Raw genomic sequence first — 20,521 nt, 5'->3', positions numbered from 1 at the left:
CAGGGCAAGATAAAAAACAAAGAGAAAAAGAGTGTGATGCTGATGAGGAACCAAATATAATCAGCTGCCCACTGACATGGTTTTAAACCTGTTGTTATCCAATTTTTTTGGCCTTCAAAACATCTTAAATTGCACATATGTAGATCAGAGAAATCTAAATTTTCTCGGGGGAGCCCCCGAACCCACCTACCTCACATTCGGGACCGCAGTGATAAAACCCTGCCATTTGCATGTTAATGAAACTAGTTATAGTAAGTATTAGACCCTAAACTAAAGTGTTACTTTTAAAAAATATATATATATATAGCCTACTCTCATTGGGGGCTGAGCCCCTCTAAAATGTAAATCAAATCGCCCCTGTTGGTTACCATGTAAATCTTTGTAAACTTTTGAATGACAAACATCTTTTAAACAAATAACCCAATTAAAATCCTCAAAAAATAAAACAAAATAAATAATCTACATGTGTTTGCCAGTGTTGTGTTGGTTCTCTTCAACAAAACGAAAAACAATCACACTTTCAGATGGCCCCTAACATTGTTGTCATTCACAATCAGATTCGAGAAACTAGGCTGTCACGAGATGACTATGGAAACTCTTTACACTTCCTCTTAAGTCCCAACACAAATTCATATCTCACAAATAATCACGTCAAAAACTAAATGGAATTCCGTGCATTCTATCAAGGTTTTTCTGTCTGACTTTCACATGACAGGAAAAACGCGGAAACATTGTTTTTTTTCAGCGTCCGCTGTGCTGCATAGCCTAAAAGGTTGGTCGATACTGTGAATGTACAGTAATACCCATGTTTTAAGGGATTACTGTTCATACTTCAAAAACGTAATAAATGGAGAATGAAGAAAGATGCATCTCCAGCAGCTGTTCGGACTGGATGTCCGGGATGCCCTCGAGTTTCTGCGACACCCCACTGTGGAATATCGCTATACCCGGTAGGCTACGTCTAATTATTTCAATGTTGTTGGTTTTTTTACAATTAATTGATGGCCTTTTTGATTGATTATTTACATTGCGATTGACTATTTAACAATGACCAACATCTGTTTACTCTTTTTCCAGGAAGTCATGACACCATGACTTACTGTTTAGATCGGCAGTCCTCAGTACTAAAGTCTGAGCCGAAGGTGTTGCAAGTGTTAGACACATTATTTCCATGTTTCGTTCGGCCCTGTATAATCAAATGGGCAACCACACAGGTAGTAACACTAACAGACATGATGGTGCAACATTTGATGCATTTATTTCTATAGTGGAACACAAAAGGCAGAACGTTATCATGACTAACAGTCTCAGTCACCTTTATTGCACTTTCGTTGCAACAACAATGGTGACTGAGAGACTGTCATTCTGGCTCCATTTGTGTTCCACAGAAGAAGAAAATGTCATGGCAGGATTGGAACATTGCACATTTGGGTAAATTATTACAGGTTTTGATGATAATACAGCATTTTTTGTGGCTTTTTTTTTTTTTTTTTATCCAGGAGAACAGCATCTTTAACCAGCTGGATTTAGGCATTCGGTTTCTTGATCTAAGAATAGCTCATAAGAAACAAGACCCTGATAAAGTTTTCTACTTTGCACATGGGATCTACTCTCTTCTCACAGTAAAGGTACATCCTCATTTTAAAAGAATGTTAAATCCTCATTTCAATCGAGAATAACTGTTGTGTTCTGGCTGTATTATTTGCAGGAAGCGCTGTCGGATACTGCTTACTGGTTAGACCAGCACACCAAGGAAGTGGTCATCATTGCCCTTTCTGCCTTTGATGGAATGGACCTGGATCAACACAGAGACCTCATTCAATTCCTCATAAGCACTTTTAACAATAAAATGTGTCCCAATCATGTAAGTATGTTTACCGTACAACATTTGCAACTTTAATACCAGTAAATAACTTGAACCTTAAAGGGATAGTTCACCCAAAAATGGAAATTCTGTCAGTAATTACTCACCCTCATGTCGTTCCAAACCCGTAAGACTTTCGTTCATCTTCAGAACATCTGATGAAAATTGAGAGCTTTCTGTCCCTCCATAGACAGTTACGCAACTACCACTTTGACGCTTCAAAAAGTTCATAAAGATATTGTAAAACTAATTCATATGAATTGAGCGGTTTAGTCCAGATTTTCTGATAAGGGCTTGATCACTTTATATGATGAACAGATTTATTCGCTGTTATTCCCCTTGTTATTCCCCTTGTTATTTGTGTTATTTCAGGTCACACCCTCACTAAAGGAGTGTTGGGATCACAGTTATCAGGTGATTCTGTCATATGATGACCCCGCTGCTTATGGACAGGAGGAACTGTGGCCCGGCTGTGAATATTGGTGGGCAAACACATCAGATCCAAATCGTGTCGTATCCTATCTGGAGGAGAAAAAAGAGGAAGGGAGACCAGGTCAGTCACAATAAGAAACTGGGCTCAAATTGCACCAAATGATTAGAAAAGAAAGATAATATCTTTCGTTAAATGTTGTTTTTTCTTAAATAATTGCCCCCAATATTTTTTTTCAGAAAAGTTTTTTGCTGCTGGTCTGAACCTAACTGAGGATGCCAGTTATATAGTTTCTCATCCATGCCAGTCATTGCAAAGCATGACCATGAGCTCCTATAGTCTGCTTTTGAACTGGGTCAAGCACCAGTGTCCAGGCCCAGGCAAAACATGTTTCAACATCATCTGTGCAGATTTTGTGGGGGCTCTCAGCAATGAGTTCTCCCAGCTGATTATTGGGCTCAATCAAACACTCTTAAAAGAGACTTGATCCTTAACTGCCACAAATGACGTTACATAAAAACAGTGTATTACATAAAATGTATCATCTTTATGCACGTTATAGTGTTGTATGTACATATGAATAATTTTCCAGTCTTTTATGACGGCCCCTAAACTGTGAAGTGTAAAAAAATTGTGCATTGCTGCCATCTAGAGGCAATATTTAGGTTCTTGTTTATTTAGGAGATACATGCCTCAAAATAATGTTACTTGCAATTACATTGTTACATTAATCTTTAAAAATGTCAAAGTACTAAATGTCTTTCCTGCTTTTTCTTGGATGTTTGATCGAATGGAAAAGGCATATTTCCATAATCAAAGACTAAGTGGCTCAATTGATTATATAGCATTACCTGTCAAATGAGTCACGCTTCATTTGAGTAACATCCGATGCCTTGTCATGACTTCATCTATTGGTGACACTCTGTTTGGCTTTTAGTCCACGTGGGTTACATCTATGTATCTGTGGGGTCTAATTTTAGATGGCGCCTGTGATTGCACTTTCTAAGGTGCTTAACATTTATAGTATCTTAAGTGATAATCCCGTTCACTGATGCCTTTCACACTCAGTTTGTTTGTGTAGGGTGTATGAGGTAAATAAACACATGGGGGTTTTTTTTTATCTGAAAATTATCACAGAGAAACTTTTCAGAAAGTCTTTCCAAATGTATTGTGAATTAATGTCTCCCCTGTTTCAAGTCAACATTTTTATACCATGCAGAGACAGACCTGTGGGTCATTTTAATAAAAAATAGTATTCCACAATTGCATTATAGTATAGTGTGCACTACATGCAGTATCCAAAGTATGAGGGGAAAATGTGATATATTGTTAAATAGGTACAAAAATGTGTTAAAAGTGCGTCAAAACAATTTAAATTATATTTACATATGTTGAAAATCTGACATTCACATTCTTTCTGGGAAAAGAAAGCATTACTACAACTTATGAAAGTGAACAGCAGTGTTTTAGCATTACATAAAAATGAATGTCACAAATATGTCAATGTCATTTTAACATCAATGTAAAAAATAATAATTCAATATCACCAACTCTTTGCTCAACTTGGTGATATATAGTTAAATTAACTTGAAAACTTACACCTAAAACTAAGGGGTGGACGATTAGTTATCTTAATTTATCTTCGTAATTAAAAATAAGAACAAATAGCAAATTACAAACAGTAGGAACGGTATAATAAAACAGATTAAAAGTGCTTTAAGTTTTTAGTTTTATAGTACATTAGATCTATTTAACAGTAGAAATTAAGAAACCGTACAGAAACTGAATAATCAAATGTAAAAAATTCAAACACTGCATAGTCTTCACATTGTAACGGAGACACCGTCATCAACACCAGACATCATCACTCCGCCCCCTCGTTCTCAATCCCCTGAGTACTAATCACCATCACCTGTCCTCACCACCTGCACGTCATCATCCCGCATCACCAGATCCCTTCATAAACCACACACCTTCACTCTGCCAGTTGTCTTGTCTCGTTGTTGTACTATTGACAAACCTGACTCCATTACTGAGATCGCTAAACACCCACCTGATTCCGAACGGACTACTTACCTTCATCATACTTCGACCTGGGTCTTCTTCAGTCAGCCACCCGGCTTCTTCTGTCTGCCTTCAGCCATCTGGATCCTTCACCAATCTCCAAACCTGCAGCAGATAAGAGACTGGTTCACTTTCATCATCTACACATCAGAAACTGTTTACTTCCGGTTACTCACCTGCTACCTTTACCATGAGTTTACTGTTGAATAAAACTCTATTTACGTTACCTGTTCGTCTCCTTCTGCTTTGTGACAGAAGACCAGACTGCAAATGCAAGATCCAACAGGTGATGGCGGAGTGGAAGCTTCAGCGTCTGCTGGAGCCGCGAACATAATTCCACAGTTTCCACCTGTCATTTCGCCAGCCGTCAGTTCTTCTTCAGCTTCTTCATCTGCCTCTCTATGTCCCATGGCCCGACCAGCGACCTACTCTGGCGAGGAGGGGGAGTGCAGCGGGTTTTTGCTTCAATGTGAATTGTTTATGGAGTTGCAAGCGCCACAGTTCACCTCGGATAGAGCGAAAATCGCGTTCGTTATCTCACTTCTCGCTGGACGTGCACTTCTCTGGGCCCGGGCTCTTTGGAATGCGAAAGATTCAGTCATTCTCCCATTTCATCACACATTTCCGGGAGGTTTTCTCTCAAGCTTCTAATGAACTGTCAATCCACGATCAACTCTTCCGTCTACGGCAAGGTAAATCTTCTGTAGCTGATTATGCCCTTCAATTCCCCACACTAGCCGCCAGCAGCGGATGGAATGAAACAGCCTTGATCACCGCCTATCGACAGGGTTTGAACCCGGATATCTGTTTACAGCTGGCGATCTACGATGATCATATCGGAGTTGAAGGTCTCATTCAGCGTTCCATTCGAGTGGCTCAACGTCGCTCGGCCTGCTTCCTGAATAACCCTGTACTGCCTCCTCCTCCTCGCCCAGCAACCGTGGTTAGTTCAGTCAGTCCTCCAGTACCAGAGCCTATGGAAGTGGATTCTAATCATCTGTCTTCAATTGAACGTCAGCGCCGCTTCCTTAATAATTTATGTCTGTATTGTGGAGCGGCGGGTCATCTTCTCATCTCCTGTCCTGTTCGCCCTCCACGACCGGCGGTGAGTTCAGTTCGCTTTCCATCACCCATTTCATCAATGAAGTACACCCCTGTAATACTCACTCATGCCAAACAATCTGTTTCAGCGAAAGCGTTGATCGATTCCGGTGCCGCAGGCAACTTCATCTCCTTAACCACCTTACAGAAATTGCATGCTCGACGCCGGAACAACCCTCAGATTCTTCAAGTTCAAACAATCCTGGGAAAACCGCTAGGTCGCGGACAGATTCGTCACTGCAGTCCGGAAATCACTGTTCGTATTGGATGCCTGCACGAAGAGAATCTTTCCTTTCTGGTACTGGAGGGCTCGACCGCTGACATCATCCTGGGACGCCCGTGGCTCGAGTATCATGAACCCACCATCTGCTGGTCCTGCAGAGTTTTCCAAGATCTCCATTAACTCCACTTCGGTGGAAAGTCCTCCCACTGGTGAACATCTCGAGATTCCCAGCGTCTACCGGGCGTTCCAGGATGTCTTCAGCAAGCAGCTGGCCACCAAACTTCCTCCTCATCGGCCATGGGACTGTGCGATCGACCTGCTGCCTGGGGCTACGGCACCCTGGGGTAAGATCTATCCGTTGTCCATCCCGGAGCAGAAGGCCATGGAGGAGTACATCAAAGAGGCTCTGCAGCAAGGATACATTCAGCCATCTACCTCCCCTGCCGCTTCCAGTTTCTTCTTTGTGGGGAAAAAGGACGGAGGCTTGCGCCCCTGTATTGACTATCGAACCCTCAATAACTCTACTGTCAAGTTCAGATATCCTCTTCCTCTGGTCCCCGCCGCCCTGGAACAACTGCGTGGAGCCAACATCTTCTCGAAACTGGACCTCCGAAGTGCTTACAATCTGATCCGTATTCGAAAAGGGGACGAGTGGAAGACAGCCTTCATTACCCCTGCTGGCCACTATGAGTACCGGGTCATGCCCTTCGGACTGTCCAACTCTCCCGCAGTATTCCAGGGCTTCATGAATGAGATCCTCAGAGACTTCCTTCAACGGCTTGTTGTCGTATACATTGATGACATACTCATATATTCTGCCAACCTGTCCGAACACATTCTTCATGTGAAACAAGTCTTACAACGCCTCCGTGATAACCAGCTTTTCCTCAAACTTGAGAAGTGTGAGTTCCATCTGGACACAGTCCATTTCCTTGGATATGTCATCAATCAACAGCGAATTACTATGGACCAGAGGAAGGTGGAGGCCATATCCAACTGGCCGTTACCTACCAACATCAAGGAACTTCAACGCTTCCTCGGATTCGCCAACTTTTACCGTAGATTCATCCAGAACTTCAGTAAGATCAGTGCTCCCATTACATCCATGCTCAAGAAAGGGGCCAAGTCTCTGTCCTGGACCGCTGAAGCCACCAATGCCTTCGAGAAGCTTAAAGCGCCCTTCAGTTCCGCTCCTACCCTCCTTCATCCGAACCCAGATCTTCCGTTCCTCGTCGAGGTAGACGCCTCAACCACCGGGGTAGGAGCGGTTCTCTCCCAGCGGCAGGGGAAGCCTCTTAAACTCCATCCATGTGCATTCTATTCCAAGAAACTGTCCCCGGCGGAGCAGAACTACGACGTCGGAAACAGAACTGCTGGCCATCAAACTGGCGTTGGAAGAGTGGAGACACTGGCTGGAGGGAGCAAAATATCCATTTGAAGTCATCACAGATCACCGTAACTTAGAGTATCTTCGAGACGCTAAAAGACTCAACTCCCGTCAAGCCCGCTGTTCATTATTCTTCACCCGGTTTAACTTCAAGGTAACCTATCGACCAGGGTACAAGAACATGAAAGCTGACTCACTCTCTCGTCAGTTCCAACCGGATTCTGTAAACTCCAATCCTGAACCTATCCTCCCTCCAGCCATGCTTGTCAGTCCCATTCAGTGGAAACTGGATGACCATCGCCGAAGCCACTCTCACCGAACCTGCTCCGCCGGGAGGTCCTGAGGGTCGGACTTGCGTCCTGTCCCGTTTACGTCCGTCCCTCATGGACTCCGTGCACACCTCTCCGGGCTCTAGACACCCAGGCAGCCAGCTGACCCTCTCGCTCCTTCAACGCTACTGGTGGCCCAATATGACCCAGGATGTCTCCCGATACGTCAAGGGATGTGCAGTCTGCGCTATGGCTAAGGTCCCTCGTCGCCTCCCTGAGGGTAAACTTGTTCCTCTGCCATTACCCACCAGGCCCTGGTCCCATCTCGGAGTGGACTTCATAACTGATCTTCCATATTCTGACTCTCACACCTGCGTTTTGGTGGTATTAGACCGCTTCTCCAAAGGCTGCAAGTTGATCCCTCTACCTGGTCTACCCACCGCGCTTGAAACAGCCGAAACCCTCTTCAGCCAGGTGTTCAGACACTTTGGCATCCCCGAAGACATCTCTGACCGAGGACCTCAGTTCATCTCCCGTGTTTGGAAAGCCGCCTTCAACCTGCTGGGAGTTTCTGTAAGCCTAACATCTGGATATCATCCTCAATCGAATGGACAATCTGAGAGGAAGATACAGGAGATCGGGAGATACCTGCGGTCATATTGCCACGATCACCAGGACTGCTGGAGTCGTTACCTGCCCTGGGCCGAGCATGCACAGAACTCCCTCCAACAGTCCACCACGGGTTTGACTCCATTCCAGTGCTTACTCGGCTACCAACCTCCTCTGTTTCCCTGGTCAGGCGAACCATCTGACGTTCCAGCAGTTCATCATTGGTTCCAGGAGAGCGAGAGGGTCTGGGACTCAGCTCATATCCATCTCCAAAGGGCAGTTCGTAGATACAAGAGCCAGGCCGATACCAGGAGGCGCACTACTCCGGTGTACCAACCAGGACAGAAGGTCTGGCTCTCCACCCGGGACATCTGTCTACGACTGCCCTGCCGTAAGCTGAGTCCCCGGTACATAGGTCCGTTCGCCATACAGAGGCAGATCAACGATGTCACCTACCGTTTGTCACTACCCTCACACTACCGTATCTTACCTTCATTCCACGTATCTCTGTTAAAGCCATACACTAACCCTCTGATCCCTATCTCTGCAGAATCTGGTGTTGATGACGTACCTCCTCCTCCTCCTGTGGACCCTGCAGACGACAATATCTATCAAGTTCAAGGCATTCTCGACTCCCGACGTCGGGGCGGCCACCTTGAGTACCTCGTGGATTGGGAGGGCTGTGGTCCTGAGGAAAGGTGTTGGGTACCTCGTGATGACATCCTAGACCCATCTCTTCTTCAGGACTTCCATGCTGCTCATCCCAACCGTCCAGCACCTCGAGGTCGTGGTCGTCCCCGTCGTCGGTCTTTCCCGCCATCAGGAGCTGGCCGTGGAGGGGGGGGTACTGTAACGGAGACACCGTCATCAACACCAGACATCATCACTCTGCCCCCTCGTTCTCAATCCCCTGAGTACTAATCACCATCACCTGTCCTCACCACCTGCACGTCATCATCCCGCATCACCAGATCCCTTCATAAACCACACGCCTTCACTCTGCCAGTTGTCTGGTCTCGTCGTTGTACTATCGACAAACCTGACTCCATTACTGAGATCGCTAAACACCCACCTGATTCCGAACGGACTACTTACCTTCATCATACTTCGACCTGGGTCTTCTTCCGTCTTCAGTCAGCCACCCGGCTTCTTCTGTCCGCCTTCAGCCATCTGGATCCTTCACCAATCTCCAAACCTGCAGCAGATAAGAGACTGGTTCACTTTCATCATCTACACATCAGAAACTGTTTACTTCCGGTTACTCACCTGCTACCTTTACCATTGAGTTTACTGTTGAATAAAACTCTATTTACGTTACCTGTTCGTCTCCTTTTGCTTTGTGACACACATGAAATAAATTACATTGATTTACATTAAAGTTACAAAAGTGATTCAGTCCAGAGCAGTGAGTGGTTTTCTTTTGTTGTTTGACACACAGCCGCAGGTTTACTGTATTAGGCTGTCACTTTAAGACCTACCAATATCTTTGTATCCGATAATTGTTTGCATTCACTTCAGACAGAGTATGTTTACAAGAATACTCACTAAGACAGGCATTTTGACATAACTGTGTGTGTATTTGACCGTTCAAGCCGCTAAACATAACTCAATTTGGGTTCGCACGCTGTCCGAGAGGCAGCTTTCTGTGCGCACACTTATTCAGATATTGCAAGTTGTGATGTGTAAATTTGCTATATTTCGGTCATTTCTATATATTGTACAGTCCTACAAAGTATTTAGAACACTAAACAGATCTGGAGCAAGATGCTTCCAGAGAGCTTTGAGAATCCCCTCCCTCCTCTTTCAAGTCCCCACCTTCCTCCTAAACAGATTACTCAGGAGTTAAAGGAGCCTGCATTCGGTTGCTGTGTAGTCTCTGTGAGGCTTAGAGCCACAGAGGAAACAGATGGGATAAGAAAACCAGGGGATCTTATTACAGAGGCTTAATCCAAGGCCTGTCCAGAACCCAGTCGCACAGCTCCGGCCCCTCACGGTTTCTCTTTCAGAGGTATCCGTCTCAGGGACTGGAGATAAACACAGCCGTTTAACATGGAGAACGAGGAAGAGGAGGATGAAATCTTTACAACATTGCAGGGAGGATATGAAGGGCAGGAACATGTAGAGGAGAAGGAGGAGGAAGAAGAAGAACAAGAGGAAGAGGAGACAGAGGCTGAGAGGAAGAGCAGTTGGGATATCCCAATTCCAAGTCGATCAATGGCCAGTCGCAGAGCTTCACTTCCATGCCCGGTCAGTACACAATTCAAGTTTGTGTGTGTGTGTGTAGAAAGACCCCAGTAGCTATGGGGCCAAGCTGTGGATTTGTCTTACAGGCAGCCCACGAGCAGTTGATTCAGTTAACACTTTTAAATAGTAACTCAAAGCCACACATGCTTGTTAGGGGCTTTTCCACAAACAATTTATTTATCTTCCCTCCTTAGTAAATTTGGCATTTTACGTTCATCTTTTTTTCTGTTTATTCTCTCATTTTTATTCTTACTTTATGTATTTATATAAAAGTTTACAATCATCATGTTTGCATAAATCTACACAATTTGCCTTACAGGAATGAAGACCCAATACATTTATGAATCATCATTAAAATGTTACATTTTGTTCAGAAAAACAATTCAGGCTGCAAATCAAAAGGTGCATCTCACAGCTGTGAACATTTTAATTTTGATTTACAGGTTAGTCACATCAGAGATCAAAGTAGGACAACTTTTGCATAATCTAAACTCTAAGAAGAGTTTATCCTGAAATTACCTTCCAGTGTTTGGACAAAACTGATTAAAGTAGTAGTCAGTAGTAAAGAGTCCGATATTTCAGACAGGCGGACATTAGTTTTTCTTTTTGCTCTGCATCTGCATCAAAACATGAGTTCAAATGAATAAGAAATATGTGGAATTCTCCACTTATCTTCCATGTGAACTCGTTGTACAAAATGATCTTTGGATCATTCTCACACACTGGATAACATGGATCATCTGGTTTTACACAAACTTGTGGAGTTCTGTAGCTCAATGCTGCTGCCATTAAAGGGATAGTTCACCCCAAAATGGAAATTACATCATAAATTCCTTACCCTCGTGTGGTTGCAAACCTGTATGCATATATTTCTTCAACGGAAACAAAAACATATTTTGAAGAACATTGGGAACCAAACACCATTGAACCCCACTGACTTCCATTATGTGTTCCACAAAAGAAACAAGTCATGTTTTGGAAATGAAAAGAGGGACAAATCAAATTTTCAATGACAATTTTCACTAATATCTAGTTCAGTCATAAAACTCTAGAGGGCGCAGGCTGAAAGGTCTTTAACATGCAATCTGCAAGTAGTCACATCATTACAGCATGGCACAAGCTGATTGGCACAAGCTGATCCTGCAGCCAATGAGATTGCTTGCTCAGCATTTAAATAGTCCGGTTCATTATTTGCTTTCAGCTAGTACTGCAGCGCGCTCTCAGATTTCCTCTGAAACCCTCCACCTCCCCCAGCTCCACCTGCCTAGATCTGCGACAGGAATTTATGTATGTCTATTTATGCAGGAGCATATCTTACATGTTCACAGCAGCGTGTCTGTGTATCTATTAGCAGTAGCAAGTCCATACTCGCTCTGCAGCAGCAGCGTAGCAGATCTAGTCCACCAAGATCTTATACATTAACATTGCCATTTTCAATGACATGCTAAAACTATTCAGAGAGTTGTCATGATTGTTATACTGTTATTGTTATCATTTCAATTGCAATGCGAAACAATCTTTATGTGCCTTTATTTTATGCATGCATATTTTTCAGGCTCAGCTGAACGCGATGCATCTGAGCCGCCTGCACTCTGCCACCGTGGCCCCAAGCCCAGCTCACCTGAGCCACTTGCTTCAGAGCGGTGAGGCCAGGCCATGCTCTCGCTCCAGCCATGTTGGCAATAGTGAGGCGGGAACACAAACCAAGGGCAGCGCCTGTGAAAGACGCCCACATGCCATCCCTACCATCCCTGAGGTGCACGAGCCTCTGGAGAGAAAAGCCAGATTTAGGAGCCGCAATGTCATGTCTCTGGTAGGTGTGATTTATATGATTTTGCTTTATAATTGGTAAAGATGTGAATGATTGCCTATAGGTTATTCAATCTCAGGGGCATTTAGATAAACGAACATGCGGTAAGAATTTTATTCTGGCAGTGCTTTGGCAGGTTAGAGAAATCTGAGGCTGTATCAGTGCATGTACAATGCGTACTAACACACAGCTACAAACTAAACGAAATAAAGCTAAAAACAAACCGCAAGCAACCTGTTGAGCTAATCTTAAGTCTAATTTTCAGCAGTTTTTTTTTCTTCTTTTTTTACACAGGGTTGGTTTTTTTGTTTTTGTTTTCACTTAAGCATGTTTTAATATTTTGTGTTATTGAATTTTAAAGTCGACATAAAAAAAATATTTTAGTCTTTTTTTCCTCTGTACATGATGTTCATATACAAATACTTTTTACACCTCTCTTATGCACATTCACATCCTGTTGATTTATTTTATCTAAAACAAACTTGGATGAAAATGTATAATTTTTTACACAAAAGACGATATTTAGATAATGTTTCCGTGTTTTTAGTCCATCCAATAAAAGTCAATGGGGACCAAAGTAGTTTTATTTTTGGGAGAACTATCATTTTGTTTAAATGGACCGGTCACAAAAAATGTAAAATGGAATTTCATTTTTGTATTGCTGTTCAAATATAATGTGGGGTGAAACAAATTCAGTTGGTTGATATAATCTGGTGTTTGTTTTGTAGAGTGATGCGGACAGTTTGTGTCTGATCTGTCATGACAACCTACGCAAAGGAGGAGGAGGTATCCGAGAGCTTCACTGTTCCCACAGCTTCCACATTGAGGTAAAGGTTCAGACTTTATAAACTAGTAGCCAGCTTAGGTATTATAAATGGTCCAATTTAATGTCAGAAATGTATTATTCCCAAACACAAATGGTTCAGAAATCAGGACATTTCAGATTAGCTACTACCTATTCTACATTTTAACTTCCTGTAACTAGTGAGCCATTGTTTTCTCCTAAGAGTTCCTCCTCATTCTCCCTAACCATCAGACGTGCCATTGTCCCGTGTGGCTTGTTCTCTTTGGTATTGAGATTATGTCCTTTGTAAAGCTGCTTTAGTTGGCTATATGTTGTTGAAAGCACTGTACAGAACTTCTGCATGTAATTGAATGTTGTGCCCCTTTTGCTGGTTTAGTGCATAGAGGAGTGGCTGTGGAGCAAGCAGACCTGTCCCACATGTCAAAAGCATGTTGCCATGCCAGAGCCACTGTACTGGACATCTACCAGAGTAATAGTGCCCTGAGCTCTTCCAGCACCCATTCAAACTACCTTGGACATCAGCTTTTACAGGATGGTTACATGATGCGGACAACTGACGATGGATATGAAAGAAACACCTATTTTCTATTTTTAAAAAAAGCTTTATCCAGGAGAAACAGATGGGCAGAACATCTCTCTGGACATAGGCTAATTGATTTTGCCACCACTACGTAAAATTGTTTGTTTTTGTAATTGTATTTACATATTAAGAAAATGAATGTTATTTTCTATCATGGTTATCTTTTTCTGCATACATCTAAGCAAACTGAACAAGTTGCATGAAAATGTAAAATTGTAAAATGCACCTCACTATATTTGTAAGTAGTTTGGAGTAGGCATATGTAAATCAAAAAGCTATGTTTTACAAAACGTGTATCTATATGCTTTCAACCAAAAAGTATAGGCTTGTATTGTCTTTGTGTGTACTTGAGTAATTGTGCTTCTTTACTATAGCCTACTTAAGGAAGTATATATATTTGGGGAATTTGCACTTTGAGTTCACTGTATTTCACTGGTTATCCTTTCATGGATTTATTATTTTATTGAAAATATGCACAATGAGTCTTATTAAACTAAAATAACGTTCCTGTGAAGTTTACAATTTAGTTGAAAACTAAATGGGATTTCAATGGGATTGTAATTGGTTCTGTATTCATCATGCATTTTGGCCCAAAGCAAGTAAGTTGTATTTATCATTGAAGAAGACCTTGACTGTTGACTCAAACGCTGTCTGTGATCAGGGTTTAAAGAACTATTTAGTGTGCATTATTACACTATAACAATTTCCCATCTGATATGTGTCTTAGAGCCTTACATAGAACATGACATTGAGAAAATAGTGGTTAAATGGGTTATTTTGCTGTTTTTGTTAAGTTACTGTAATGTGACTGTTTTTGTGGATTTCATCAGTATTTCATACTCAACAAGTCTTAATTCTTAAAACTTTTTACACCTCTCTTCTTCACTTGTCTGTATTGTCTACAAACATACTAATGTCCACTTTATCCCATCGGTGTTGAACGTAATGCACAATGCGTGCATATGTATGGCTAAACAAACAATAAGTGCAAACAAAACAGTTTCAGTACGGTGTGTGTCGATTCATTACGTCGAACGTCATGACGTCACGCAATCGTTACCGTGGCTACACACGGAAGTTATATTGTGCACCTGTCACACTACCAAACAGGAAAAGGAACGAATCAATACAAATTTACTTGAACAAAGTAACTTAGCTTCGAGACAGTTTTTTGTTTCAACTTGACACATCTTTTTTGGATTGTTTTTTTAAACCAGTCAATCTCAACGTTAATGGACAAATTAAAGAAAGTTCTGAGTGGCCAAGATGGCAATGACGACCTCAACGTACTGCAGGTAACTTAGTTGCGTTTGACAGTCTGAGTTAACGTTAGAACTCGGTTTTATTCGCTATTAAGTTTGTGTTTACTCAAAATACACAGTTGTGGTTTCGTTTTGATTACGAATCTAGAATTTTGCTTCGTGTTTTGTTGACTGCGTGTTTACCCGACTGTCATTCGCAAAGACTTAAAATCTGTCTATTTATGAATATCAAGTTGATTTAAATCATTTTCTGAATATAACGACAACAACGTTGTTTCAGTCTGCGAATGAAGCGTCAACACTGGGATGGGGCACGCGCGTCAAGGGATTCCTCGCGTGCTTTGTGTCGGGCGTCTTGTGTTCACTTTTGGTAAGACAAGAGCACAAATAACGTTAGTCTTTAAAAAATGTTTTAATTGTGTTAGTATATACTCGAACGTATTCTCTTTCCTTACTTTCAGGGGACCTGCTTGCTCTGGGTTCCGAAAACCGGACTGACACTCTTTGCAGTCTTTTACAGTTTAGGTAATATTGCTTCTCTTTTGAGGTGAGTCATGCATCTTTATCTCCCCACCTTTGATTTGTATCTCAACCCAGGCGTGTCACTGTTTATAATAGACAATGCTTGCACTGGCATGTAAGACCTTTTAATAGCTAAAAACAAATCCTAAAAGGTTTACACTTTTATCTAATCTTATGAAAACTGAGTATGAAGAAATCGAACGCATTGATAGCATCTATAAGAATCTATAAGTCAGTGCTGAGGTTCTTTGGGTGTGGATTCTTTTCAGCACTGTGTTCTTAATGGGTCCATTAAAGCAACTCAAGAGGATGTGTGACAAGTCGAGAGCTCTGGCAACTGGCATTATGATTGTAAGATTACACGCACATACACACATAGAAGACTGTAATGCAGTCAGAGAGATTCAGTATTTCTTATCTTGTTTTATTATGTGTGGCCTTTGTTTGTTAACTGAACATTTGTGTTTTTAAAGACATGCCTGGTGCTTACATTTTGTGCTGCCTTTTGGGTAAGTTGGTTTCTTATTTAACATGATTATGATTTGTTCGCCTTATAAAGTTGGTGTCATAATATGTAATAAAATGTTTGTTTCAATTTGCATGTTTATTATGATCAGTGATCCTTTGCTTTCCTTATCTTTTTCATTTTTTCCTTTTGTTTTAGTGGAAGAACAGAGGCCTTGCTCTGCTGTTCTGTATCCTCCAGTTTTTGGCTTTTACATGGTAAGATACCAGTTAGTTGTAGTTACTTTCTTTTATATTACTTTCTTAAATATTTTACTATTTATACTACAACTGTTTATTTATATTTATGTAAACACACAGATACCTTTTCACAATATTTGAATTTTGAATTTGGGGTTTCATAAACTGTAAGCCATAATTATCAAAATTATAAAAAATAAAGGCTTGAAATATCTCACTTTGCATGTAATGAGTCTATATACTATGTTAGTTTCACCTTTTAAGTTGAATTACTGGAATAAATTAACTTTTGCACAATATTCAAATTTGAGTGAGTGAGTGAGTGAGTGAGTGAGTGAGTGAGTGAGTGAGTGAGTGAGTGAGTGAGTGAGTGAGTGAGTGAGTGAGTGAGTGAGTGAGTGAGTGAGAGTGCATGCATGCAATAAAACACATTGCCCCTTAAAGGGACTACAGTATGTGGAGTTTTCAGCGGCATCTAGCGGTGATGTTTCAGATTGCAACCAATACGTTTACAAGCGAGTGCTCGTGTGCGTGCTTTAAAAAAAAATATTATGTGGAGTTTGTGTTGGAGTCTGTGTTGTGCTGGTCGTTTCTTAGTATTAGCAGACTCCATGTTATAAAGTTGCAGTGTCGTCGCTCGCTGTTGAGTGCAAAGTCAGTAGATGAGGCGAGAGACTTCACATAGAAATAGGAATACTTGCTTTCAGAGGTAATAGCAAAACCCGCCAAGTGGATCGTTTTATTGTGAGATTACAACCCCTTCACACACAGGCAATAAAAAAAATGTTAATTTTAGTAGAAAAACTGCACATAGCACCTTTAAACACCACATTGCTGTAAGCAATGTATTTCCTTTTCAATGGACTGGTATTACCTGACAAATATCACTGTATTAGATTTCACAGATATCACAGTCCTTGTGACAGCCTTAGGCTTTGTAAACCTTTGTAAACCTTTAAACCCATTTTTTTTTTTTTACTTTTTCATTATTATGGCTGTTTTGTGCTTTTGGTGGGCAGCCCACTTACTCTATTCTCAGGAATCTGAGAGTGTGATATGTGAAGTGTATAATTGATACTAAGCACTAGAAGTTAGCACTATCCTGCATTGATTTTGGCAACACTGAAATAATGCTGCCCTCTTTCTTGCTCTATCTCCGGTTACAGTGGTCTCAATGGGTGGGGTTTTGAAAGAGGCAGTGTGTGTAATTCAGTCACTAAGTCTGGCAGAAGTTCCAGTTGCTAACGTTGCTTACAGTACCTTTACGTACATATAAATATTAAAACAAATCTAATGTTAATATGAGTTATTTTTATCGGATTTCCTGACCATTAAATTGCAGAACTAGAATTTTCTCATAAAAACTAAGCTTGGAGGAATTTTTTCAGCCACAGTTGGTATATTGACACAAGGACAATGTTTGTATAGTGTATCTACATTGAAGAAGTTTAACAGACACTCATCATAAGCTACTTTCAAGAAGCTTGTAAAATAATGCAATAAGGGCCCTGCTCTGGCAGCCTGATTTTTGCAAAGTAAGGAATGAAAGTAATGCAGTGAATGCTGTTATTAATCCATATTAAATTGTAATGACATCTTATTAATGGGCTACGTTTTGAATTGTTTAATGTGACATGCTTGTTGGCTGAATAATTGCCAATTCTTATTGGAAATAAATTACTTCCAGTCACTTTGTCTCTGCAAATCGCTGGCAGTGCAAACAGCCGTGTGTGTGTGTGTGTGGTGTGTGTGTGTGTGGTGTGTGGTGTGTGGGGTGTGGGGTGTGGGGTGTGTGGTGTGTGGGGGGTGTGGGGGGTGTGGTGTGTGTGGGGGGTGTGTGTGGTGGGGGTGTGTGGTGTGTGTGCAATAGTTCACAAATTTTACTCTCTTTTATTTTGCAGGTATAGCTTATCCTACATTCCATTTGCAAGGTTGGTTACTTTATATTTTCTAAACCATACATTAAAAAAATATATTATTGACACAAATGAAAATCAACAGTCATTTATAAAGATGCAAATAAACTAGTTCAGAGATATAGCAGCAACCGATAAAAAGTTATTACAAAAGGCAAAGACTGTCAGTGGCCTAATTTATCTGAACTTATTCTAGTAGTTCCATCTATTTAGTAGTGTTTTTAAGTATTATTCTAGTAGTATTATGCATTATATGGTATATATAAATGTAAAATTGTGAAAATTCCATTTTAAAATATCAGTGTTGCAATTCACCAAAGTGCCTATTAGACTAAAATAAGGTCTTCAGATCAAAGCTGTCATTCTGTCGAAGCCAAAAAAAAGACACTTTTAGTAATTTCTGTTTTTGGCTTTGCCGTTTGTTTACCTTTGGCTGTTTGCTATTTTTTTTATGTAGGGATGCAATTATTAAGTTGTTCTCGGCGTGCTTCAAGTGAGATGCCTCTACATTTGGCCTTGGCTGTTTCTCTGTGTGCTGCTCTGGCTTCAGCATTGGCTCTGCGTTCAATGCCACTCATGTACCCACTCTGCTACCTGGCACAGACACCACACCACACTACAGGCGCTCCCCTTGCTCTCCGTAACGGATGGACACTCAATCTGTGTGAACAAGCACACACAGACAAGTACTCTCTCTCTCTCACACACACACACAGCTGTGCTTTACATTCAAGTGGGAAACTATGAAGGATAAAATATGTAATTAGGTAAATGGTTTGGTTTCGGACTCTGCCCTGTAACTGTAGTGACATGCTTGGTGAACAAGATGGAATTGCATATTTTACATTTAACTGCTGGCTAATTGCTCAATAATTCCTTCCTATGTGCCTTCATCCAAGGATTACCTGAGAACTACATTGGGTAGAACTGTCTGTAACCCGTGTTGCTGTTTTTGTTTATTTAGTTTAGTTTCTTTTTCTTTTCAAGACAAAATCGTTTTTTGCTACCAAGGGTTTTCTATATTTGCATTTCAATTTTTACTTCAGACATTACCTGTAATAGATGACAGAAATGTCTTATTACTTATGTAATGGTATATTGCTATATTATCTATTAGATAAGTAAAATGTTAAGCACTCATTTCGGTGCCAATGTATCTCCAAGGTTCTTTCATCATCAAAATGCTTTTAGTTAGCTTTGCATTTAGGAGAAAAATCCTGGCTTTTTCCTATGAATGTGTCCTTGTTTCTTTTGTTGTTGTTTTCAAATCATGTCAAGCACATTTCCCTTTTTGTTCAATTCAATTTTTTTGATTTCAAGAATGGCAACTGTAGTTGTTCCTCCTTGTCTTTTTAAAATAGTTTTAAATAGTTTTGATTTACTGAAGATGTTACTTTTTTATAGGTATAGAAGTATTATCCTTATACTATGAAAAAAATGCATTCCAGAATTATTTTATCATGGCTGAAAATGTGGATTTCCCCTCATCAGAATTAATTGCCCATATTTGTTTCATAATGAGTGCAATACTGAAAAATATTGGTGTTTTTTTAAGTGAGGTGTTTAATAATTATTGCTACTATATATTAACAATCGTTGCTATTAAAAGTTGTTCAGATTTATTTAGTCTACATTAATCTATTTCCCCTTCTTTAAATCTAGTTTTATTTACATCTTGTTCTCAATGCCTGCATCTCTTTAATTTCTTTCTTTAATGTGCTGTCATTTAAGAAGCCCTCTTCCACATAATGCTTTGAGTCTCAATTAGACTTTTATAAGTTAAAGTTCACTGAAGTGCGTAAGTCATCTCTATAGTGAAAGGTCAGGGAGCTGATTTTCTGATGTTTGATATGCAGGAGGATTCTCCGCTAATGAGACTCTATTTTTCGGATTTAAACTCTTTGAATCCTCTAATCTCCATGCGCGCGGCTGTGTGATTAGAGCGCCGGTCGCTGGATCGAGTTTCCGTTCATTCCCGTTCGCTGCAGAGAACATCCAGTATTTTATTTATGCTCCACATGGCTCGTACAATACTAAGCTCTTCGACAGTATATGCCCTTATCTACGCCGTCACATATGATGAGTCCATCCTGTGAATCACGGTATAGATGCTCTGATGCTTCATGCCCGGTCGACTGCAGTAAGCAAAACGAGGTTTTAAAGTATCACGTGTATATATCGTTCGTTTAACTTTTTTTTTTTTAAAGGAAATATGCTGGTTTAGCCTTTTTGTACATTTACAATGTCAAAGAAAAAAAAAATAGCGTATCAGGTCATAACATGGCTAGGCTATTTTAGAGACCATTCGAATCCTCACTGAGAGCTCAATAGACAAATTGTATATTAGCATATGGTTCAATATTTTAGTTTAAAATCCATGTGATTAGATCATCTATCTTTGCTTTAATTTTCTGGGGGAAGAAATTGAATACCTTTTTTTTTTTTTTTTTTTACAGAAATTTTATATGTAGAGGTTATGGATATATCTTATTTCTTGGTATTTCATTTGACCTAATCAAAACTTTTAATAATAGGCTAATAAAAAAGTAAAAATTTCAGCAATGAGACTTTTTTTAATCTGAAAGTGTTAAGCCCACCAAGCCCACCCACCAAAAAAAAAACTAAAATCCAGATGATTAATAACAAGTCATTTTTTTTAAACTATTATCCTAAATAACTCGAGGCTACATCACGTCATTAATAGCCTTACAATTCAAAGTAAAGTTTATT

At 40.6% G+C, this 20,521-nt stretch overlaps 3 protein-coding genes and 1 long non-coding RNA gene across 7 annotated transcripts; 3 read left to right on the top strand and 1 right to left on the bottom strand.

Annotated features, from left to right (window-relative positions):
• The first annotated feature begins 524 nt into the window (after positions 1–524).
• On the top strand, positions 525–3,817 carry LOC307007485 (PI-PLC X domain-containing protein 1). Of its 2 annotated transcripts, none has more exons than XM_079629552.1 (6): positions 525–950; positions 1,078–1,214; positions 1,500–1,628; positions 1,709–1,864; positions 2,237–2,417; positions 2,534–3,817. In XM_079629552.1, the coding sequence occupies exons 1-6, from the start codon at positions 848–850 to the stop codon at positions 2,779–2,781; spliced, it is 954 nt and encodes a 317-aa protein (XP_079485678.1). In that variant the 5' UTR covers positions 525–847; the 3' UTR covers positions 2,782–3,817. The 2 variants fall into 2 exon arrangements, with proteins under 2 accessions (XP_079485678.1, XP_079485679.1); XM_079629553.1 differs by having other exon boundaries at positions 721–950; positions 1,082–1,214.
• On the bottom strand, positions 1,494–4,768 carry LOC307007489. The gene is made up of 3 exons (XR_013799630.1): positions 4,586–4,768; positions 4,371–4,463; positions 1,494–2,386 (listed from the first exon to the last, which is right to left on the bottom strand). It is a non-coding gene; the product is annotated as an uncharacterized lncRNA (long non-coding RNA).
• Positions 4,769–9,818: 5,050 nt separating this feature from the next.
• LOC307007487 (uncharacterized protein) lies at positions 9,819–14,516 on the top strand. 3 transcript variants are annotated; one of them, XM_079629555.1, is made up of 4 exons: positions 9,819–10,194; positions 11,747–12,004; positions 12,730–12,828; positions 13,183–14,490. In XM_079629555.1, exons 1-4 carry the CDS (start codon positions 9,997–9,999, stop codon positions 13,288–13,290), a joined length of 663 nt encoding a protein of 220 aa, XP_079485681.1. In that variant the 5' UTR covers positions 9,819–9,996; the 3' UTR covers positions 13,291–14,490. The 3 variants fall into 3 exon arrangements, with proteins under 3 accessions (XP_079485681.1, XP_079485683.1, XP_079485682.1); XM_079629557.1 differs by lacking the exon at positions 9,819–10,194 and adding an exon at positions 10,511–10,593 and having other exon boundaries at positions 13,183–14,280; XM_079629556.1 differs by lacking the exon at positions 9,819–10,194 and adding an exon at positions 11,155–11,478 and having other exon boundaries at positions 13,183–14,516.
• Positions 14,409–20,398, top strand: sft2d2b (SFT2 domain containing 2b). Its single transcript, XM_079629558.1, has 8 exons — positions 14,409–14,681; positions 14,929–15,018; positions 15,110–15,195; positions 15,440–15,521; positions 15,644–15,679; positions 15,835–15,893; positions 17,777–17,806; positions 18,249–20,398. Exons 1-8 carry the CDS (start codon positions 14,619–14,621, stop codon positions 18,286–18,288), a joined length of 486 nt encoding a protein of 161 aa, XP_079485684.1. The 5' UTR covers positions 14,409–14,618; the 3' UTR covers positions 18,289–20,398.
• The last annotated feature ends 123 nt before the right edge of the window (positions 20,399–20,521 follow it).

Source organism: Phoxinus phoxinus, assembly GCF_949152265.1.
Source record: "Phoxinus phoxinus genome assembly, chromosome: 11".
Lineage (NCBI taxonomy): Eukaryota > Metazoa > Chordata > Actinopteri > Cypriniformes > Leuciscidae > Phoxinus > Phoxinus phoxinus.
The sequence above is the reverse complement of the archived record's forward strand: the minus strand, read 5'-3'. Positions and strand labels throughout refer to the sequence as shown.